At 38.8% G+C, this 25,145-nt stretch overlaps 1 protein-coding gene across 2 annotated transcripts in view; it reads left to right on the top strand.

Annotated features, from left to right (window-relative positions):
* Positions 1 to 25,145, top strand: part of LOC120527122 (sodium/bile acid cotransporter 7-like) — a 181,528-nt gene that overhangs the window by 37,573 nt on the left and 118,810 nt on the right. The window contains exons 3-4 of one of the 2 annotated variants that reach the window (XM_039750215.1): positions 9,724 to 9,860; positions 23,145 to 23,220. In XM_039750215.1, coding sequence (XP_039606149.1) covers positions 9,724 to 9,860; positions 23,145 to 23,220 — 213 coding nt within the window. Of the gene's footprint in view, positions 1 to 9,723; positions 9,861 to 23,144; positions 23,221 to 25,145 lie in introns of those variants that run through there. The other variant, XM_039750216.1, reaches the window with a different exon arrangement.

The raw sequence follows: 25,145 nt of genomic DNA, 5'->3' as shown, positions 1-25,145 counted from the left end.
AAGGGTGCTTAAGTGCATAACTTTAAAAGACACCAACTTAAGGTCAGTCTCACAGACTTTGATGTTCTTTGCTCTCTCTCTGTGTCTGGTATGTGTTTCTGGCTCTTAGCGGATTCAGGTGCAGGTCTGCATTTCCATGCTGCCACTTTATATGGCGGATCAGCAGGAAGGGGTGGGACTTGTTTCTGGGAGTCATGGTCGGGCGGAAGTGCCCTCACTGGGTGTCTTCTCTGGGCTGTGGAATAAGGATACGGTTAGTAACAGTGCCCCCTGCCATCCCGTTGTGATATTGTTTACCTCAGTCAAGCTTGTCTGGGCATCCCCAGATTCGCATGTGTGCCACATCTTAATGCTTAATGTTTTGTTTAGGAAGTAGAAACTTTTTTTTTTTTTTCTTTATAGCCCAAAATCACTTAAGGTATGCCTTAATGGGTTTTAAGTGGCCCTGTGTTTTGACAGTCCCCAGCCTTGACTCCCCTAAGAAGACAAGAAAAAAACTCCCAAAAAAAACATCCTTGTAGGGAAGGAGATCTTAAGAAAATGCAATTCAGATAGAGACCCCCTTCCAGGTAGGTTGGGTATGCAATGGGTGTCAAAAAATAGGGTCAATACAACACACACAGCAGAATACAAGTAATCCTCATCACAGAGCTAGATGGACAATGGCCACTTTAGAAATATAATACAACAGTACAGGTGCAGAACGACGCAACACCCCTGAAGGCAAAATACAAGAATAGATTATACTACTCATTAAATACAGAATTAACATATATTAAACATGCAAAATAGAAAGTAATGAACATAAATGAAAAACAACAACATTAGTCCATCAGTTACTTGTAGAACCATAGCCAGATTGTAAAGGAGGAGTCAAACAGGCCAGACACAGTTGAGAGTGCTGGAGACTTTGGCCATCAAGCGGCCTCCTCCCTACTCTCCATTGTACAAATGAGTTGGCGCTGGGCCGTGAAAGGACTGTTGTACCTGATGATTCCAGTCCTCCTTTCTCTGAGATGACCTTTCCGTAGTCAGTCAAACAACTTTTGGCAGTAGAGAAGTGGCACCAAGTGCCACATGAGGTTACTGAAAAAAAGAAATAGGATAGGAGAGGGTTAGTAACATTTTATAAATAGAATAGTTAAAAATGGTAGGCCTGAAATCTTTCTGTATTCAAGGCCCAACACACATCTAGGGTCAGTAAAACAAGCTGTTAATGTAAGCAAAGACCATGCTGACCTGGGTAATCATCTCTGTCATTTGTACAATCTGGAAAATGTTACAGGTCACGGAAACCAAGAGCCACAGTACCTATCAATAGTAGGCAATCATAGCTTCTGATTAATTTGCTTTGCCCAGATCTATAAACACATTAGTCCTACCCAAAGTATTTTTAATACTAGCATATAGGTCGTGAATGTAATTCTATATGTTGTCATATTGATTTGTACATTTTATGGGTAGTTTGCACTATATTCTTATTTACTGCTGAGTAGCATCACGGTAACATTATACTGTATTGTCTATTCTGCTGTTTATTACTGTGATCTTATCTGTGACTGTAACTATAAATTCCTAGACATCGTTTTTTTGTGCAAAAAGAAAAAAGATTCATTTATTCATTCATGTGAATTTCACTATCTTGTTTCATTGAGCATACACTTTTTTTGCATGCAGAAATACCTTTTTGGTTGTTTAACTTCACTCACATTTGATGTTTAGTAAGTTGTTCAATTTTCTGTGTGTAGGTTTACTGATAATGAATGATTTATAAACTTTATTTCTGCTATTTCTAATGAAAAACGTATAAAACTGAATAGCCCAGACCCTTCAGTTGTACTATTTTCCTATTAAGCTCTGGGCACCTTTGCCAAGGATGGCACAGTGGTGCAGTGGTAGTGCTGCTGCCTCACAGTAAGGAGACCAGGGTTCATATCCTGGGTCTTCCCTGCATGTAGTTTGCATGTACTCGCTTTGTCTGAGTGGGTTTCCTCCCACAGGCCAAAGACATGCAGGTTACACACGTGGACAAAATTGTTGGTACCCTTCAGTCAATGAAAGAAAAACTCAAAATGGTCACAGAAATAACTTTAATCTGACAAAAGTAATAATAAATAAAAATTCTATGAAATTTTAACCAATGAAAGTCAGACATTGATTTTCAACCATGCTTCAACAGAATTATTTAAAAAAATAAACTCATGAAACAGGCCTGGACAAAAATGATGGTACCCCTAATTTAATATTTTGTTGCACAACCTTTTGAGGCAATCACTGCAATCAAACGATTCCTGTAACTGTCAATGAGACTTCTGCACTTCTCAGCAGGTATTTTGGCCCACTCCTCATGAGCAAACTGCTCCAGTTGTCTCAGGTTTGAAGGGTGCCTTTTCCAGACGGCATGTTTCAGCTCTTTCCAAAGATGCTCAATAGGATTGAGGTCAGGGCTCATAGAAGGCCACTTTAGAATAGTCCAATGTTTTCCTCTTAGCCATTCTTGCGTGTTTTTAGCTGTGAGTTTTGGGTCATTGTCCTGTTGCAAGACCCATGACCTGCGACTGAGACCAAGCTTTCTGACACTGGCCAGCACATTTCTCTCTAGAATCCCTTGATAGTCTTGAGATTTCATTGTACCCTGCACAGATTCAAGACACCCTGTGCCAAATGCAGCAAAGCAGCCCCAGAACATAACAGAGCCTCCTCCATGTTTCACAGAAGGGACAGTGTTCTTTTCTTGATATGCTTCATTTTTCTGTCTGTGAACATAGAGCTGATGTGCCTTGGCAAAAAGTTCAATTTTTGTCTCATCTGTCCATAGGACATTCTCCCAGAATCTTTGTGGCTTGTCCACATGTAGTTTGGCAAATTCCAGTCTGGCTTTTTTATGATTTGTTTTCAACAATGGTGTCCTCCTTGGTCGTCTCCCATGAAGTCCACTTTGGCTCAAACAACGACGGATGGTGCGATCTGACACTGATGTTCCTTGAGCTTGAAGTTCACCTTGTATCTCTTTAGAAGTTTTTCTGGGCTCTTTTGTTACCATTTGTATTATCCGTCTCTTTGATTTGACATCAATTTTCCTCCTGCGGCCACGTCCAGGGAGGTTGGCTACAGTCCCATGGATCTTAAATTTCTGAATAATATGTGCAACTGTAGTCACAGGAACATCAAGCTGCTTCGAGATGGTCTTATAGCCTTTACCTTTGACATGCTTGTCTATAATTGTCTTTCTAATCTCCTGAGACAACTCTTTCCTTCGCTTCCTCTGGTCCATGTTGAGTGTGGTACACACCATGTCACCAAACAACACAGTGACTACCTGGAGCCCTATATATAGGTCCACTGACTGATTACAAGATTGTAGACACCTGTGATGCTAATTAGTGGACACACCTTGGATTAACATGTCCCTTTGGTCACATTATTCTCTTTTCTAGGGGTACCATCATTATTGTTTTCCAGGCCTGTTTCATGAGTTTATTTTTTTTAATAATTCTGTTGAAGCATGGTTGAAAATCAATGTCTGACTTTCATTGGTTACATTTCATAGAATTTTTATTTATTATTACTTTTGTCAGATTAAAGTTATTTCTGTGACCATTTTGAGTTTTTCTTTCATTGGCTGAAGGGTACCAACAATGTTGTCCACGTGTGGACAGTACTAAATTGATCTTTGTGTTGGGTGTGTGTGTCAGTTTGCCTTGTCCAGGGTTTGTTCCTGCCTTGCACCATATGATAGCTGGGATAGGCTCCAGCTCCCCCAGCAAACTTATTCAGGACTAGGCATGTTAGACAACTGACACTTTTGTTGAAGCTAAATATGAGAAACAAGATTTCTTAATTTGTCTTTTGCTTATAGTTTCCGAAAGATGAGCAATATCTTTAAAAAGATTACTTTTGACAGTGGGTGACAGAGTGAATTCAGAAAGTATTTAGACCCTTTCATGTTCTGTACACTTTATTGTGTTGAAATTTTAATTCTTATGTAGAGAAAAGCCAAGCTGATTGACACCTTTTATTGGCTAACCAAAAAAATTACAATATGCAAGCTTTTGAGGCAACTCGGGCCCCTTCTTCAGGCAAGATCATTTTTGCCCATCCATCCACACTCAATAAACCAGAATGACAAAGTGAAAATGTTTTCAGAAAGATTTGCAAATGTATTAAAAATCAAAACCTGAAATCCTCTCATCCATTTAAATATACAGATCCTTAATTCAGCACTTTATAGAAGCCTCTTTGACAGCCATTACAGCTTTGAGTCTTCTTTGGTAGTCTGTACAGCTTTGCACACCTGGTTTTGGGTCTGTTGATCCCATTCTTCCTGGCAGATGCTCTCAAGTTCCATTAGATTGGCTGGGAAGTGTCTGTGAACTGCCATCTTCAGGTCTCTCCACATCCTTTCTGTGGGGTTTAAGTCTGAGCTTCTTGGAGGACACACACAAACTTGTCCCAAAGCCATTCCGGCACTGTTTTGATTTGTCATCATTGTGCTGAAAGGTAAACCGTTGTCCCAGTCTGAAGCTGTATGCACTCTGAAGCAGTTTTTCTTCAAGGAACTCTTAAGTATTTTAATTATGTTCATCTTTCCCTCACTTCTGACCGGTCTTCCTGTCCCTGCTGCTGAGAAGCACCCTTAGGGCTCGTTTATACTTCACACTCAGAACGCGTACGAGCCCGCTTCATGGCTGCCATGCATTCCCAGCATTCATTTGACGCGTCCTCTGAGCAGGTCCTCAGAAATTAACACAACGCGTGTGCAAGTTGCAGTACCAGCAAAAAGTCGGAGGGCGCAGTGTGCTAAAAGTTGGAATGTGACATCAGAGTCTCTGTTTACTATCTACATGTGACAGAAATCCTCTATGCAGATCCTACGGGATCGATCTGTGCGCTTCGATGTTTGATGAATGGTTCGCTGTGGTGAGGCAAAATGCCGACATACAGATGCATTCGTGGTGCTTTTATATTCTAGCGTCACATATTCCCAATCGTAATGACACGATACATTTTAAAAGTCTCATATACCATCTGTTGTGCCATCTTTTTTTTTGCAACATTACAACTGCAACATGATGTGCAGCGCTGTATTTGAGCCACAGAGGAAAAAAATGAAGGACATGGTGAAAAGGTGTATTTTGTGATTAAAGTGGAAATTTCGGCTTTAATCTCGAAATGTCCACTTTAACCTCGTTGTTTCCTTTATCATTAAAGCAGACTGTCATAAACGTCATCCCAGTTTTTAATCACTACGAGCTTTTTGGACTTCCTCCTGACCTGACAGCAGTGGCAAGCAGCAACAGATCACCACACAGAACACATTAAATGTATGATATTCCAACTGTCTGCAAATTTAGAATCTTTAGATTTATACTTGATATCACTTTCATGATGAAATGCATTAAAGTGTGTATGTTACATTTTACAGATAAATTGTTAATTTCGTTTAAATGATGAATACTGTTAATAATTACACACACGGGGGTGACATGGTGGCGGAGTGGTAGCACTGCTGTCTCGCAGGGAGTCACGTCGCTGGTATTCTCTGATGTTTTCCTGCTGGATTTCCACACTGTGCTCTGGTGTCCTTCCAAAGATATGCAGATTTGGTGACACTAAAATGATGCTAGTGTATGTGAGAGTTGCTTGTATTCACCCTGCGATGAGCTGATGCCTCGTCCATGGATTGTTTCTGCCTCGTGCCCAATGCTAGCTGGAATGGACACATCCCTGGATTGATGGATTTAAATCATTAAAAATCCTTTTTCAGAGATACTGCGGTAAGGAGTCATCGGAATTTAATGGGTGTTCCAGGCAATTCACAACACAGCGAAGCCGAACCTGTTGTCACCATGATAAAATATCGCACTGCCACCTGGTGGATTCCTCCAGGTTTACATAAATTACGCGCACCAGTATAAACAGTAAAACACTTGCGTAGCAGGAGTGTCCACTGCAGCATGTGTCGCGTGAAGTATAAACCCGGCCTTATAGCATTATGCTGCGCTACTATGCTTCACCATAGAGATTGTATTAGGTAGGTGATGAGCAGTGCCTGGTCTTTGCCAGACAGATTGCTTGGAGTTTTGTCCATAGAGTTCAGTTTTTTGTCTCATCAGACTAGAGGACCATTTTTCTTATGTTCTCAGATTCATTTAAATGCCATTTGGTAAACTCCAAGTGGACTGTTGCATTCCTTTCACTTGAGTGGCTTCCATCTAGACACTCAACAGTAAATGCCTGATTAATGGAGTACTGCTAAGATTGCCTTGGTTCACCTATCTTAGCTGAGGACTTATGAAGTTCTGTCAGAGTGATAATTTTTTTAAATAATTTTGCAGACATGGAGTGTAGATTGATGGGCAGAAATTGCAAATTTACCGTTTAAATTGAAATCTACAACACAATAAGGTCTGCAGAAAGTGAAGGGGTCTGAATACTTCCTGAATCGACTGCATACAGCAAAAATTTAAGCATGATGGTTGCATGTGTATATACAGAAACATGTAAGCTAGAAAGTTAATTATCCATTTTATCATCCTCATTTTCTGCTTACAGCCATAAGCGCAGTACACCTGTCCACATATTATACCCTTCATCCATGGACAGCAGGATGTGCCGTTATGGCTAGTGTCAATGAACGGACACTTAAGGGCGCCGTTGGCCCGTGAAACCTAACCCAGATGCAGACACTGGTTTAAAAGCACCAAGAAGTATTTTTATTTTCTTCTTCAAAGTGCCCCAAAGCACCTCCACCACCATAAACAAGTAATCTCTAATAATAAATGCACACTATTAAACACAGTAATTCTCCTCTCCCCCCAGCAGCTCTGTCACACACCCTCCAAACTCCGTCTCGGCTTGCTGGGTCTCCATTAGTCCTTTATATAGTCCTTGACCCGGAAGTGCTTCTCCTCTTCTGTTCACGTGACTTGTCAGTACTTCCGGGTCAGATGGAGAATTACATTTTTCTTCAGTGCAGAAGTACTTCTTCTCGTCACTTGGGAGTACTTCCAGGCTCTACGGGAAACAAAAATCCCCTTGTCTCCCTGTAGCATCACACGGTGGCCCCCAGGGAACCCAGCAGGGTTGTGAAACCAAACTCCATCTTCCATGTTGCTCTGCGGGAATCTGGGGCACCTCTAGGCTGCAGGGAGGACACCATCTAGCGTCCTGGATGTGTCGGCCCGGATGAGCTGCGGGCCGTCCATCATACTAGTTCTATAATAACTAACAAATTACAGTGCAATGTTTTCTTTTGAACATAAGTTTTTTTTCTAGTATGCAGGGTGGTCCAGATCTAATTATGCAGATCCAGATCGTCTGGATGACTTTGATTTATGCGGGGATGATTCCAGTTTGGCGCAACGATGATTCTTCATGTCGTCAGTTCGCACACTTCTCGATGGTCTTGGATTTTTTGGGTGATTTTCTATGTAATAAACTTAATAAGTTATACCGTAATGAAAATTGCATAATTAGATCTGGACCACCCTATACTATCGCCATAAGCATACCAGTAAAACAGCCTGTTACGGTATGAAAACAGAAACACCAAGCAGTTATTCAAACTTCATCACCTTAGATGAACATAAACTGTGATTTCAGCGTATGACTTAATTGCTTTATTTTTTGTCGGCATACTTTTTATTATAATATGAAACTGACAGTGTGGCTATGAAATGTATTCATCAAGATTTAGATGAGAACAGGCCATTCAGCCCTACACGGCTCACCAGTTCTGTCTACTTAATTCCACCAAAAATCCGTTTAATTCCTCCATTTAATTCTTTCATAGACTATTTTTATTTATTTACAAATGTTGAAATCCTTTGTGGATACTGCTGGTAATTAAACTCCTTAGTGTTACTTGTTTGGCAGGCGCTCATTGTGAAAATTACAGACAGCGAGATGCCAGTGTGGTGGTTCCCCATCTTGTTGAAAAAGGTAGTCACCTACCTCAGTAAGTTGTGGAAAAAAGGAAATGTTTTGAGTTAATGTATTTGCTGTCATCTTATTTATAAACATATTCCAATAAGTTTTGATTTTGTAACCATTTAAAATCAAGGAGTGTTTTTGTGGGCACCCTGTACTTTACAAGATGCCAAAGAAGAAGTTATATACTAAGAAAAACAAATTAAAATTACATAAGAATATTAATTCATAAATAGAACACAAAAATGAACAATGCATATTTGCATAAGATAGATATATAATTAAGAGAAATAGAGTCTTTAAATATGGAATTAAGTTTTTTGTAAGCCTCTAAGTAGCGGTCTGATGATAAGATTAGATGGCCAGGGAGGACAGAAATAATTATAAAACCTTTGGTTAATGGACTGCAAAAGATCACAAAGCTCTGCAGTGGCTGGTCAGCACTGTCCAAACAATTTCAGGAACTTTCATCATTTCTGGAGGACATTTGCTACGCCAGAGCCATCAAGTGGACTCATAATGCCCAACCCCAACACAGTCTATTCACACTCCTACCATTTGGTAGATGCTATACATTTGTGAAATCAAAGACTACAAGACTACAAAACTGTTTTTATCTCCATGCAGTTAGACTTGTGAATGATTGCCTTTGTAAGGAAGAACACGTACAATTATGAAGAGTTGGGGCACCTGTAGGCAAACCCCTTATATAATGAAAACTTAATGTTATAAATACATTAAAAAGAAAGATAAATGTCATTGTTGATGCAATTTTCCGAAACAGAGCTTCTGGTTATCAGGACTTCCAGCTGCTAGGGACGAGCCCATGCAGACATACACCGGAAATGATGTCAAAGGTGTTAAAGCTGTCAATTTTACGGTCCGCAGAGAGAGAAAGTGATCAGGTCAGGTCTGCTAATGAACGTCATCTGGTGATACCAGATCTGTGTGATATCAAATCTCTATCCAGACTCTCTTCATACTGTATGTAGCTCCTGGCTAGTGGAACGAACTGCCCACGTTCATTCTAACTGCCGACTCCCTCAATCTGTTTAAGAAAAGGCTGAAGACTGTCTGCCTTGTTTTGTGAATTTCTAATTGATAATGACATTGATAAGCTCTTGTAACCAAGGAAGTGTAACAGGCTTGAGTTTTGTTTTGAGCTCTTTACTTGTAATAGTCAATTTTGTGACCTTGTCCTGTCACACTTATTCCAAAACAGTCCTCTAGGATGATGTTTACTTGATTATGATCACGTCTTTTGTAAATCACTTTGAATAAAGCGGTCTGCAGATAACAGATAAATGTAATAATATAGTTGCTCACTTGTGCAAAGTAAAGTGAAATTCTTTCTTACATGTCCGACCAATAAGCAGTACGTCACCACTCTCGGGGACCGTAATATTTAATAGTATACCGTATATGCCTTTTTAAACCTGCTTAGTGCAATTTAATGTTTCAAGATAAACCAATAGCTTCATTGTATTTATTTTTTCCTAATGAACTGTTTACAATCTGCTCCAAATGTATACTGCAACATGTTTAAAAGTTTTCTTTACTTAACATCCTGACTCCTAATGCAGCAGGTGAACTGAATTGCAAAGGTTCAGTCTCTCATCGTATGATCAGAATTGCTTTATTTATATGTCTGGTGGCATGTATAGTTTGTGAGAGGCCAACAGTGTTTGGTTTGCATGCTGTGTGTGCTGCTGTTAATGTAAATTGCAATCATTTGATGGTGGTCCCATTGCTTTTACATTTAGAGTAATGTACCACTGCTCTGTTTTACAGGAGCTTACAAGTGCTTTGATGCATGTGAAGCTTCATCTGTTTGTCCAGACCTTCACACTCGTGTTTTTCCCTGCAGCAATATGGCTTTTCTTGAAAATCTTATCATTAACCACCATCAATGAATGGCTGCTTAAAGGGTATGTTTGCACATTTTATTTTTTCAAATTAATCATTGTGTGTAATTATTATGTTCAGTGCACCAAAATTTCATTAACTTTCTGCTTATTTTGTGTGTTGTGTTCTGCTTTCTTTCTGCTTCTTCTTTCTGCTACAAGTAGGAAAAGTAGGATGCCCCCGTCTCTTTATTTAAATACAGTCCTTTGCAAAATGCTTTTAATGTCACTCAATTAAATAAGTGACTTTTTCAAAATCTTTACAGATACAGTATATTTCTCAAAGCCTATGTAATATAATAAAACAAAATAATACTGCATGCAAGTACAGTATATTAATGAATATTATGAGTACTCAGATTAATGAAGGGCAGAGGTGCAATTCTGAGAAGACTTCAGTGTTTCAGAGTGAACAAATACATAGTCTGCATACCTTTTGGGGGCGATTTTTTTTTTTTTTTTTAATTTATTTTTTTGTTTATTTTTTATTTATTTTTTTTATTAAATTTTTCCCCATTGGAAAAAAATGGTGTCTGGCTTCTGAAAAGCAATTGTCCAATGTATACCTGCATGCCTTTGAAAGGTCATCTATTAAAGCAAAGCATGTGTGATAAGAGATCAAGTATTGCTTATTCTACAAAGATATTGGAAAATGACCAGGACACATTTGTTGGTTCCCTTAGAAAAGATCCTAAATAATTGGATTTGAGTGATTGTTTTTTTTTTTCTTCAAACTAAATTAAATGAGTGAAAGTCACCCCTCAGCTATTTGGTATCATTGTGTGTCCCATACTTAATATGGACCACAGAAGGCAAAGGAGAGAGTTGTTTGAGGAGATCAGAAAGAAAATAATAAACAGGGATGTTAAAGGCAAAAGGCTGGAAAACCATCTCAAAAGCAGCTTAATGTTTCTGTGACAACAGTTGTAAATATTAGGAAAGTTGAAGGTTCATGGGACTGTTGCCTACCAACCTGGATGTAGCCACAAGAAGAAAATCAACCCCAGAATGAGCAGAAGGATAGTGAGAATGGTAGACAAAAAGCCAATGACAACTTCCAAAGAGATACAAGCTGTTGCTTTTTGAGTGACTGTGGGCACAATGGAAGAAAGAATATATATACAGGTGCTGGTCATAAAATTAGAATATCATGACAAAGTTGATTTATTTCAGCATTTCCATTCAAAAAGTGAAACTTGTATATTAGATTCATTCATTACACACAGACTGATGTATTTCAAATGTTTATTTCTTTTAATTTTGATGATTATAACTGACAACTAATGAAAGTCCCAAATTCAGTATCTCGGTAAATTAGAATATTGTGAAAAGGTTCAATATTGAAGACACCTGGTGCCGCACTCACTCTAATCAGCTAATTAACACAAAACACCTGCAAAAGCCTTTCAATGGTCTCTCAGTCTAGTTCTGTAGGCTACACAATCATGGGAAAGACTGCTGACTTGACAGTTGTCCAAGAGACGACCATTGACACCTTACACAAGGAGGGTAAGACACAAAAGGTCATTGCTAAAGAGGCTGGCTGTTCACAGAGCTCTGTGTCCAAGCACATTAATAGAGAGGCGAAGGGAAGGACAAGATGTGGTAGAAAAAAGTGTACAAGCAATAGGGATAACCGCTTATACCCTGGAGAGGATTGTGAAACAAAACCCATTCAAAACTGTGGGGGAGATTCACAAAGAGTGGACTGCAGCTGGAGTCAGTGCTTCAAGAACCACCACACACAGACGTATGCAAGACATGGGCTTCAGCTGTCGCATTCCTTGTGTCAAGCCACTCTTGAACAAGAGACAGCGTCAGAAGCGTCTCGACTGGACTGCTGCTGAGTGGTCCAAAGTTATGTTCTCTGATGAAAGTAAATTTTGCATCTCCTTTGGAAATCAAGGTCCCGGAGTCTGGAGGAAGAGAGGAGAGGCACAGAATCCACGTTGCTTGAGATTCAGTGTAAAGTTTCCACAGTCAGTGATGGTTTGGGGTACCATGTCATCTGCTGGTGTTGGTCCATTGTGTTTTCTGAGGTCCAAGGTCAATGCAGCTGTCTACCAGGAAGTTTTAGAGCACTTCATGCTTCCTGCTGCTGATGAACTTTATGGAGATGCAGATTTCATTTTCCAACAGGACCTGGCACCTGCACACTGTGCCAAAGCTACCAGTACCTGGTTTAAGGACCATGGTATCCCTGTTCTTGATTGGCCAGCAAACTCGCCTGACCTTCACCCCATAGAAAATCTATGGGGTATTGTGAAGAGGAAGATGCAATACGCCATACCCAACAATTCAGAAGAGCTGAAGGCCACTATCAGAACAACATGGGCTCTCATAACACCTGAGCAGTGCCACAGACTGATCGACTCCATGCCACACCGCATTGCTGCAGTAATCCAGGCCAAAGGAGCCCCAACTAAATATTGAGTGCTGTACATGCTCATACTTTTCATGTTCATACCTTTCAGTTGGCCAACATTTCTAAAAATCCTTTTTTTGCATTGGTCTTATTTGATATTCTAATTTTCCGAGATACTGAATTTGGGACTTTCATTAGTTGTCAGTTATAATCATCAAAATTAAAAGAAATAAACATTTGAAATACATCAGTCTGTGTGTAATGAATGAATCTAATATACAAGTTTCACTTTTTGAATGGAATTACTGAAATAAATCAACTTTGTCATGATATTCTAATTTTTTGACCAGCACCTGTGTGTGTATATGTATATATATATATATATACTAGCCATGTGCGCCCAACTACGTTGCGTGTGTTAAAGTTGTCTGTGAAGGGCTCCCTGTTTAAACGCGGCTGCCAGTCGTGAACTGGGCCCTTCGTCGCACAGCATTATGATTTTTTATAAGGAAAACAAAATTACAAAAGAAAACCCTTGGATATTGATTCGATAAGAACGGCCTACTCAGAATCACTGTCCGAATCGTAATTATGTGGTGGTGTAGGAGCATTTCTGCTTCTGTCCGTTCACAGTCCGTCTCGTTTTCACGACGCTGTCGTTTCCTCTCACGATGTCTTCTCAACCTTTCTCCAATCTCGCAGGTTGCTATGTGGCAATCCAAAGAGTAAGGCAATATACACGGAGCAATGGTTATAAAAGGGGGACACATAGGTATCCAGGCTCTTTAAAACATAAATTGGGATCACTTCACTGACATGTGGGCAAGCCACGGTACAACTGTGAGACGCGCAGCACTCGCCGGCTACAAAGTAACAATAATAATTTCTGGAACGTGCTGTTACGTTGTCATTCATTTTACCCACTATCTTTCTTTCACTCATATGTTACGTAGGCACGTACCTTTTATCTTCGGCAATCTCATTCTCTAATCAGGCCTCAGGAGCTAACCAGCGTAACACTGTCCACCACCCCTTTCGTTATTCCGGCACATTGTTGACATCTGTGAGTAACAACAACGTACTAAACTGGACGGTGGTCTACGCATGCGTGGAATTCGCGGACAAAGATCAAGATCTAAATGAAGATCTCTTTAGTTAGTTTAAAGCACAACAATTTGTTTAGTTTGAATGTCTGTGTTTTGAGGTGTGACTGGCATACTACAGTCTTCAGTAATCCTTGTGTAACTGCCTGTCTCATAGTTTCTTCTCCATCCTCTTGAGACTGTGCTATGAGATACAGCAAACCTTCTTGCAACTGCACTATGGATATGTCATCCTGGAGGAACTGAACTACCTGTGCAAACTGAATTGGCTGCAGATGCTGCCAGTAGTCACAAGGACACTAGCAAGACGCAAAACTACAACAGAATCAGTCAGGAAGGGCATTTGTCTGTGGCCATCATCTGCAAAACCATTCATTTTTGGGGGTTGTCTTGCTGTTGCCTCTCCAGTGCACATGTTGTCACTTTCATTTGGACCAAAGCTGCTGAATCTTCAAATTGACCTGGGGTTAGACTCTGATGATTAAGTGTTCCCTTAACCCTAACACAAAGAGAACATATTTTACTGTGTGTTTGAGAAAAGTATTTTTTTTTTTTTTTTTTACAATTTCTTCAAAAACATACCATCAAGCCATTAATGCTGTTAACCTAAAGTTTTATTTCATTTTCAGTAGGTCAGTTACTTAAACCAAGCTCCTGTTTATGAGGTGTTGGTTGAGCTTGACAAAAGCACATACATTTCAGGATGTTTTTCCTTTTTTCTTGACTCATCACAAAGAACCTTTCATAATACTCTTTTGCTGAATATTTGTGTTCATTAGTGAGTCTGAGATTTATATTTTATTTGTCGCATACACAAACACAAGGATATACAGAAAAATGCCACATATTTGAAAAAAAAAAAAATAAAGTTTAGTTTAGTGATGTCACAGGTTGCAGTCACAGTAAGCCTATTTTCTATTCATTAACTCCAGAACAGAAGTGATGTTCATTGGGTGCAGTGTTGTGAAAGGTCATTTGTGAATATGCAGCATATTTTCCGGAGTTGAGTTGAGAGTTCCACACTTACTTTCTAAAGATATTTCTTTAAATATATCTGTTTTTTCTTAAAAGATAATTGTTTAGACTCCACTGGATGAAATTCATATGGGTGTTTAAAGATTGCAGTATTTTTCTGCTTTTTGCTTCATTAAAACATCTGTAAGCACGATTACTTTAGGTTCAGTATTCACTTCAATTTAAAAGCAGGATGATTGGCGTTTTTTTTTAATCCCACATCAAGTAATATATGCATAGATTTTATTTCATGCTGTAATTTATTTAGCAAGGGCAGTCAATTACTGAATCGTTTTGCTTTTTTATACAATTCATTTTTATTCCATATAGCAGTGTAAGTGGAGTAAGTGCTGTCCTGTGTCACATCACACAGGAACTTTACCTAAAGAAGGATTAAATGGCATGTTAAATATTTACACACCAAGTTAAGTGTTAAATAAATAAAATCCTGTTATCTATACTACATATTATTACAGTGTGTAAACAAGCTCTTTTCATTCTGTCAAAAAAATGTAATTATTTTTTTTTGCAAGCAAGCTTAAATCAAGATGTATTAAATCAGATTTGTAAGTAACAGTTTTCACTTCTTTAGAAATAAATGATTAATATAAATTGCATAATAATTACGGTTAGTATTCCTTACAAATTAAGCTAATTTGCTTCATCCACTTTGACATAATAATAACATTATTATAGTATAAAAATGCTTCAAGCATATCTTAACAAGGTTGATGTAAGCATGTTTCAGTTTATGGTTCATTTTCAGAGTACATTGAGACATTAAACTACATACATTTTGATAAAAACAGGAAAAATGAAGTGGTTTTAAAACATTTGATAATTTCAGCAGTGGCTTTCTAACCTGCATCATGAAGTCTTCTCTTCACTTGCTTACATCGACCACTGTTAAGATGTCCTATGAGGCATCTGTCATTAGAACACTGTAGACAGGAACAGGCTATTCAGCCGAACAAAGCTTGCCATTCCTATCTGCTTAGTTCTTCTAAAATAACATCAAGTCGAGTTTTGAAAGTCTCTAAAGTCCTATTGTCTATTACACTGCTTGGTAGCTTATTCCATGTGTCTGTGGTTCTCTGTGTAAAGAAAACCTTCCTAATATTTGAGAGAAGTTTAGCCTTAACTATTACGTCTTCTCTTAATCTTCCTTGTACTTAAACTGTAAAGGCTCAGCTGTTTTAATCTTTCCTCATAATTCATTCCCCGTAGCCCTGGTATCAGCCTAGTCACTCTTCTTTGGACATTTTTTTAGCACTGCCATGTCCTTTTTGTAACTTGAAGACCAAGACTGTGTCTAGCTATTGATAGTGATGAGTTGACTATACGACCCCTAAATCCTTTTCATAAGGTGTACTTTCGATTTTCATACCTCTCGTATATTCAAACCTAACATTCTTACGTCCTACATATAATACTTTACATTTGCTTAACATTAAATTCCATCTGCCACTAATCTGCCCGAGCCTATCACACTAGCTGTTGACTTTCACTTGTCTTCTGATTATGTTGTGGCTTTGGGTTTGCCAGCCCTGCTCCTGTCAGAGTTTCATTCAGTTTCCAGGTTCCTTTTGACGGTGTAAGAAGCTGTTCTCACTGACTCTCTTTTTTTGTTTTTGCAATTTCTTTCAATGAGACACCTAAACTGTAAAGTTTTTTTTTAACATTATGATAGCAGTGTACAGTCCAATATTGTCAAATAGTGCTTCTGAGAGTGTAGAAACACAGTCTGATCCATCACCACTTTTATACTGACAGAAAGTTTGTAAGTAACTAACTCAAGTCAGGACACTTGCAGGAACTGTTTGCATCAACTGTCAAGGCTTAACTCCCATTGTTGCAGAAAAGCTATAAGTTATTAACCCATTTACATGTTCCTTTATAGTGGTGGCGCAGTGGTTGCGCTCCTGCCTCACAGTAAGGAGCCCTGAGTTCGCTTCCTGGGTCCTCCCTGCGTGGAGTTTGCATGTTCTCCCCGTGTCTGCGTGGGTTTCCTTTGGGTGCTCCAGTTTCCGCCAACAATCCAAAGACATTCAGGTCAGGTGCATTGGTGGTCCTAAATTGTCTCTTGTGTGTGCCCTGTGGTGGGCTGACGCCTTGCCCGGGGATTTCTTCCTGCCTTGTGCCCTGTGTTTGCTGGGATTGCCTCCTGCAGACCCCTGTGACCCTTTGTTAGGATCTAGTGGGTTGGGAAATGACTGACTGACTAATATGTTCCTTTAAAGGGGCCTTTTTGTACAGATCTGAAAATGACATTGTTTTTCAGTTTATGGTAACCTAAGCTTTTTTTTTTTAAACACATTGGGAGTTTACTGCTTTCCTTTGTACCATTTTAGGTTATGCACTGGACTTGAACTGCTTATATTTCAATAAAACTGTGACCAGGTTATAATATATACAATAGATAATTTATATATACAGTATTTATACTAGCTGAGTAATCCCGTGCTGTAAAAAGCCCAGGCTCCTAGAAACTATTGAAATTGTCAGAAAAAATATTGAAATGCAGAGTCGGAGGTTTCATTTTGTGGATGTGCTCACCCGCCTTGTTTATCAGCGGCTAGGCAAGTTCCTCTGTCCTCCAAAGTTTGGATCCAACAAGCCACTTTTGTGTTTTTGATAGGTATTGATTGGGACACTAGAGGGCGCCACTGAACTCCAAACCCCTGGCACAACTACTGTAAAACAATCACAGGTTCAGATAAAATAAATTGACTTGCACAAAAGTACCCCCAACAGGTTCCTTCTTAGTAGATCCAGTACATCACAATACTGTATATACAATACAGAATAGTTCTTTTCCGCTCCATCATTCACACCTCCCATTTATGATGCCCTATCTTAGGTAAGGCAGCCCCCGTTTATTTCAGACCCAGGAGTACATTCAGTGTTGTAGCACTACATGATGTTGTTGCTTCTGGGTCTGGCAGAAATCCCTTGAAACAAAGATCATTTTCTGCTACAGCTCTCCCTGGCAGCACCCATGATGCTCAGGAGGGTTGTTCCTATATCAGACCCAGACCACCCAACAGCTAGGTTATGACTTGGTACTCTCAAAAATGGCAAAGGTGTGAGGCCTCCAAAACTGAGCCTAAAACACAAGCCAGAAACCTACCTGACCAGCCTTACCCCAGGGGAAACTATGAGCAGGGCTAGCTGTAGCTTTTTTACTGCCCTTGGCGAAAGTGAAAATGTCACGCCCAATCCATCACCGAACAAAATGAAGAACTGACTAAAGTTGAATCTGCCTGACTAATCAGAAAGGGCAGCAGTCACCCTCAGACTGAAAAACACAGGCAGCAAAGAGGATAAGTTCACGTCATCACTAGCCACAAGCTTGGTGATCGAAAGACACTCATTGCCAAGAGTTAGAATATAGAAAGGAGATCTCCAAAAATCCTTAAGCCACAGTGTCCCTAAGGCAAATGTTATACACATAATTGCAGCCATGGCGTGTGCTAATCCAGGTTTCTTGTGAGTCACGCATGGATGTCATTTAAAAGATGGAATACACCTTGAATGTTTCGGTAATTTAATTGAGTGTGAGGGCATGCGGATGCTCGACCGTTTAATTGAGTGGGGGGGTTTGGTGGTGATGGGCTTTTGATGGTGGTTTTATCTTTGTGACTTGTGCTAACCCAATTAACTAAATGCTCCCCCACTGAAAAACTTTGTTGCACTTAATGACTGTCTAGTTTGCCTATATAGTACATACAGCCCTACTGTGAGGCTTGGGCCTACAGACAATGAGAGCTTGAAATGTGCTTAGAAATGTTCTAAAAATACAGAAATTTCCTACTATAGAGAGAAAACTGTAAGAAATCTCTAACAAAGTTCTTTATAAAAGGTGGTTTATGTAACAAAAGATAGCAAAAACTCAAAAGAGCAAAAAATGGAAAAAGGACTTTCCAACAAGGCAATCCAAAAGCAAACAAGTTCTAAATCAAAATTCTTAAAGAGTTAAAAAGAGTTAATGAAACCAGTAAAGCAAAAGAACCAAAGCAGGACTCACAGAAAAGGTCCTAACACTCCTCCAAAGCGTCGTCAATGAATTGCCTTTAAAGGCTGGGGGGGCTGTTCCTTACAGTGAGATACTAGTGACTCCGCCTCTTGGAGGTCTACCCACAAAATGTAAGGAATATAGAAGAACAAGATTATGCATGTAAAGACTTTATCAGAAAATTAAAATTGGTATATAATGCAAAATTAGACAAAAAATAATAACACTGTTAACATAAGCAATGGTAACCATAGATTCAAAAATGAACAAAAAACCATGCAAAAGGAATTTATACATAAGCGAAGAGAGGAACCCTGGCTTAAACATAAGAAGCAGTTAAGCGTTCCTTTCCTGTCTTAGTTTGTGTCCTCATTTGCCTGGCTCATCACTGTGTACATTATCCAAAGTTCCCAGTTCAAGAGGCTCCTGGAAGCAATCGGGGAGTGTGAAGTCGACACTGACAGTCACAGGATTTTGCTTGCAACATTTTGAAATAAGAGGAAAATGTGATGAGAGTACTGGTAGGATCTTTCAAATTGCTCTTGTTATGCTTCAGCCTGGGTTGTTTATTTCTTTTGATGTTTTTGAATTACTGTTTTTATTGTTGTATTAGTACACCAATAAAAAATAATAAGCAAACCTATGTCTGTTACCTCCTTTGTGTTATATTTACCCCTGCACCAAACAAACCAAAAGTATTCAATTATTTTTAACAAGAAAAAATGTTAGTACATGTAACAGAAACATGTAAATACCAAAATGTGTTACATAAATACAGTAGGAAAGCTTGCCTAGTGTCTACTGGTGTAGTAATGCAGATTTACGTGTCCTTTTTGTGATTTATTTTGAAACAGTCACCAACGCACAGCCCAATGTCGCGATTAGGACAGTAGAAGTGTTTTTCTTTTCACACTTTCTTAAGTATTTTATTTCCGCTGCTTACACATGGCAGGGTAGAATGTCATTGTCTGATCCGCACGATGGACGCATTCCTTGTGTTATTGTGGGCTGCTACATCACAAGGCTTAGTGACTTCCATATTTAACCTGAAATGGACATTGACAGTTGCAGCTACATTGTGAATAGTGCATGAGACTTTCCTCTGCTTCCACTTGAGCAGAATCATTTTACCAGGTACATACCGCACCCTGCTGTCTCGCTAAGCACCTGAAGCCACCAGGCATATCACGGCAATTTGGTCGTACAGTGCAGTATGCAAGAGTTTCATTATCTGTGTTAACATCTGATGATCAATTCACATGTTATCATTATCACTTGATTCAACTGATGGTTCAGTTTCAGTTTGTTCTAAAATGGGCTTTACAGATTTTTGTTTACATGCCAGTGTTTTTTTTTTTTTTTTTGTTTGAAGTCTCTGTCCCATTCATAAATATTGATGAGTTGGCACAGAGTGGCAAAACACATTGTTTTGAAGCATGATGTTATTTTCATTCTTGATAGCAATAGAATACAGTCCTGAGTGTTAATCAAATGACCCGCAAGGATTTACTGTTTATGCAAAATCACCAGCCTTGTATGCTTCACAGTCACTGCAACTACAATCTGTAATGCTGTCTCTGGCCACAGCTGAACAACTGGCACTATTCTAACACAGCAAATCACTTTCTTCTTCATAGACTTTCTGTTCCAACAGCCCATAATTAGCTATCTAGCTGCCAGACATGCTTATCAGCTGCTGTGCTCCATCACTGCCTGCGGTAGAGGATGACATTGTGCATTTAGTTAGAGGTGAATGAGTTATATATATATATATATATATATATATATATATATATATATATATATATATATATATATATGTATATATATATATGTATATATATATATGTATATATATATATATATATATATATATATATATATATATATATATGTATATATATATATATATATATATATATATATGTATATGTATATATATATATATATATATATATATATATATATATATATATATATATATGTATATATATATATATGTATATATATATATATGTATATATATATATATATATATATATATATATATATATATATAATATATATATATATATATATATGAATATATATATATATATATATATATATATATATATATATATATATATATATATATATATATATATATATATATATATATATATATGAATATATATATATATATATATATATATATGAATATATATATTGATATTGCATGTTCTCCCCGTGTCTGCGTGTGTTTCCTCCGGGCGCTCCGGTTTCCTCCCACAATCCAAAGACATGCAGGTTAGGTGGATTGGCGATTCTAAATTGGCCCTAGTGTGTGCTTGGTGTGTGGGTGTGTTTGTGTGTGTCCTGCGGTGGGTTGGCACCCTGCCCGGGATTGGTTCCTGCCTTGTGCCCTGTGTTGGCTGGGATTGGCTCCAGCAGACCCCCGTGACACTGTATTCGGATTCAGCGGGTTAGAAAATGGATGGATATATATATATATATATATTATAAAGTGCATGTGTATTCATCCCTTTTCTTATGGAACCATGGAACCCATAAATAAGATCTGGCCCAACCAAGTAACTTCAACAACCACATGATTAGCTGATTAGGGTCTGCCTGTGTGCCATCAGTGTCACATAATCTGCCACAGGATGTCTGTATAAATAGACCTGTTCTGAAAGGCCCCTGATTCTGCATCGTCCCTAAGCAAGCAGCATGAAGACCAAGGAGCACTCCAAAGATGTCAGAGACAAAGTTGTGGAAAAGTATAGATCAGGGTTGGGTTATAAAAAAAAATACAGCAAACTTTGAATTTACCACGGAGCACCATTAAATCCATTATAGCAAACTGAAAAGAATAAGGCACAACTACAAACTTGACAAGAGAAGGCCATCCACTAAAACTCACAGACTGGACTGGAGGTCATAAAACAGAGATGCAACAAAGACACTATAAGGGTAACCCTGAAGGAACTGCAGAGATCCACAGCGGAGATGGGAGTATTTGTCAATAGGATTAGTTTAAGCTGCAAACTCCACAGAGTCGGGCTTAATAGATGGATGGCCAGATACAAGTCATTGCTTAAAGAAAACATAAGAAAACACATTTGGAGTTTGCCCAACAGACACATGGAAGAAGGTTCTCTGGTCAGATGAGACTAAAATTAAACTTTTTGGCCATTATGTGAAACACTATGTGTGGTGCAAACCCAACACTTCCCCTCACCCCGTGGGCACCATTCCCACAGTAAGTCATGGTGTGGACAACATCATGCTCTAGGTACAGGTAAACTGGTCAGGACTGAATGAGCGATGGATGCCACTAAATACAGGGCACTTCTTGAGGGAAAACCTGTTTTAGTCTGCTAGAGATTTGAGACTGGAACGAAAATTCACCTGCGAGAACCAGGAGAACAAATAACCCTAAACATTCTGCTAAAGCTACATATGAGGGGTGGTAGTTCATTTAAATGGAGCATTGAAATGTCTTGGAATGACCTGATCAAAGCCCAGACCTCAATCCAATGGAGAATCTGTGGCATGACTTGAAGATTTTTGGAAACCAACACACTCCATCAAACTTGAAGGAGTTAGAAAAGTTTGGCTTTGAGGTGTGAGATGTGCTAAGCTTTGTGATGCCTGGGTGCATACAGCCACCCTAACCCCGACACAGACAAGAAGGACACAGGTTTCAGCGCACAACACAACTTTACTTTTCAGCTGCCAGTTCCCAGCAATATTCAAATAATATCATTGACAGGACAGTCCTTTCACCTTTGCCTTCAGTCCTCCACACAGGCTTTGTCCTCTTCCCCCCGACTCAGGCCGTTGAATGCTGGCGGCTGACCCCTTGTTATAATGCCCCTGGAAGGACTCCAGGTGCCCAATGAGTTTCTTCCGGCAGCACTTCCAGGTGTGGTGGAAGTGCTGCAAAATCGGGACCCTGCAGACGTCCTAGTAGCCACTGGCCCTGACAGAGTTGAGCTTCTTATGCTCATGACTCGTGACCCCGCTTGAAACCTAGGGGCCTGCCCTCTGTTGGTCTGGGGGAGAAACTTTCCTGAAAATACTCTTTCCCCCGGTCCTTCCATAATCATGTCACCCTGGCCGGCCACAGCTGATAGAGACATTAAACAAGAGACTTGCAGCAAAAGGGGTCTCTACAAAGTATTGACTTTGGGAGGATGGGATACCAATGCACATTCAGGATTTATGCGTTTTTGTCTTAGTTATTGGTTGTATCATAATAAACGTTTCACACCTTGAGTGGCCATTTTGCATGAATCAAATGGTACTAACCCCTCAGAAATCTTTTTTAATTCCAGGTTGTAATGCGATAACACAGGACAAACACTGAGGTGGATGAATACTTTTGCAAAGCCTACTTTATATAAGCTGGATAAGTGCAAATAGTTCTTTAGGTGTATATGGGACAAAATCAATTAGGGCTGTTGGGTTTCAGCAGACCCCCGTGACCCAGTAGTTCGCATATAGCGGGTTGGATAATGGATGGATGGATGGGTTCCTCTTTATTATTTTGTCTCTTCATGCATGCTCCAACTTCCTCTAATTTAACTTGTATAAATTGTTCCAAACCCATCATAAGTAATTGTTCTCTCATAGAATGAAATAGTTTGACATGATTCATAAAGTGTTTTAAATAATTACAGCTAGGAAACTGTTGAGTGACAGCACCTATTTACATGCTGCCGTGGCCGTTATTAGATTTGCTGACAGAAAGGTATATTAATGTGGGATATTTAATGTGCTTAATAAAAATGAAAATGTCTTGACTTTTCCTGTCACCTTCTCAGGTTGCAGACAGTTGGGTGCATGCCTCCTCCTGTGTCCTCTGCAGTCATTCTGACCAAAGCAGTTGGTGGAAATGAGGTAAGATGCCTTTAATTTGCCTTTTGTATGATATCTGGTTTGAAAAACTAGTCCGTTTGAGCAGATGTATAGCAATCTTTACAAGCACAGACGATGTTGCTATGTTTCTACACACACATACATAAATGACTGCAGTATAAATGTGGTATTTGTGTAGACTTTACAATATGTAATGTCTAGAATTTATGCTACCCTTAATATTCCAAAAGTATAAAATACACAGAATAGAAAATGAACTGTGTTTTATACCTAGAAAAATAAAAGTTTGTATTTTATTCTGGTATATTTCTTTAAATCTTTCTAAATGAGGAATTAATTTTTCCCTCAGAAGTCCGGGGTGCAGGAAATCTTCAGTGTTCAGAACTTGATACAATTAACAGAACAAAATGTATTTGTAAGATTTACAGTGCTCAGCATAAATGAGTCCACCCCCTTTGAAAGTTTAAATTTTTATTCATTTCTCAGTGAAAACCAAAACAATTTTGACTAAACTGAGTTTTATTAAACATTTGTTTTATTAACAACATAAAAGCTTGGTCACCAGCATCATTAGCATAACAATATCGTACATTTATTCAAATGAGGTTTTGCAAAAATGAATACACCCTGCAACAAATTCCACCAAATCGTAATATTTTGGATGGCCTCTGTGATTTTTTTAAGAACAGCACCAACACTTCTAGACATGGAATAAACAAGTTGGTGACATGTTGCCACATCTGTCTTTCTCCATTCTTGGAGAATGAGATCTTTCAGAGCCTAGATGCTCAACCTGTCTTTTCAGAATTCGCCATAGGTGTTCTGTTGGGTTGAGGTCAGGTGACATTCTTGACCACTGAATCACTTTCACCCTGTTTTTCCTCACAAATACAGCAGTGGCCTTGAATGTTATGTTTTGGGCAATTATCATGTTGAAAGTGTGCCTGGTGACTCAGGGCATCGAAAGTTGGTAGCATTTTCTCCTTCAGCATTTCGGACTTCTACAACCTCCACAGAAGAACACTGCAACCACCATGCTTTACTGCGGGTACCATGCATTTTTCATTGTACTCCTCGCCTTTGTTACACCATACAGTTTGAATACCATCAGTTCCAAAAAGATTTATCTTTGTCTCATCACTCCAAAGTATAGAGTCCCAATAGTCTTCTCCTTTGTCAACATGGGCCATGGGAAATGCTAAACGGGCTTTTTGGTGGCATGGGCTTTAGCAGTGTTTTCCTTTATGGATGACACCCTTGCATGTGTACATTGCATTGTGTCATGGAAAACACAGTTTCACATTGTTTGCTTTAGCTGACTGTGATGAACTTGCATTTGGAATTTCCTCATCTCTTCTTATCACAAAACACTTATGCCAAGGTGTTAGCTTCTGGTGGGTGTCTCAGAGAGTTTGCCACTAGTCCATCCTTTCTGAATTTTGGAAATTATTTTTGCTAGTTTTTTCAGACTGATTAGCAATGCTTTGGTTTTCTTGTAGTCTTGATCTTTTTGTGTATAGAAATGACTTTCCTTCTCAAGTCTTGTGACATTTCTCTAACATGTGGTGCCATTATTGTCAGCATTAAATGAAAGCTGATTTTACTTGTTAAATATTACCCATAATTGTCAGTTATCTGGTGGTCACATGTGTGATGATTGATTAGACTTATCTTTTGTTGAATTCCTGTTAATTAACATTTTACCAAGTGCTATTCCTAAGACCCTTTATTGAGGTGTACTCATTTTTGCACCATGGTCTTAAATCATTTTGTTAAAAAAGTTCCAATTTTTCTTTTTTGTACTGACAAATCTCATTTGCAACCAATAAACCAGATTTGCTGGACTGTTTTATGGTATAGGAAATATTCATTATAAAGAGACACAGAATTTTTTTTTCTGAAAAATCTTTTGGGATTTGTGGCACTATAAGCTATGGAGTACATTT

The sequence above is a fragment of the Polypterus senegalus genome, chromosome 4 (assembly GCF_016835505.1).
Source record: "Polypterus senegalus isolate Bchr_013 chromosome 4, ASM1683550v1, whole genome shotgun sequence".
In the NCBI taxonomy this organism is placed as follows: Eukaryota; Metazoa; Chordata; class Cladistia; order Polypteriformes; family Polypteridae; genus Polypterus; species Polypterus senegalus.
The sequence above is the reverse complement of the archived record's forward strand: the minus strand, read 5'-3'. Positions and strand labels throughout refer to the sequence as shown.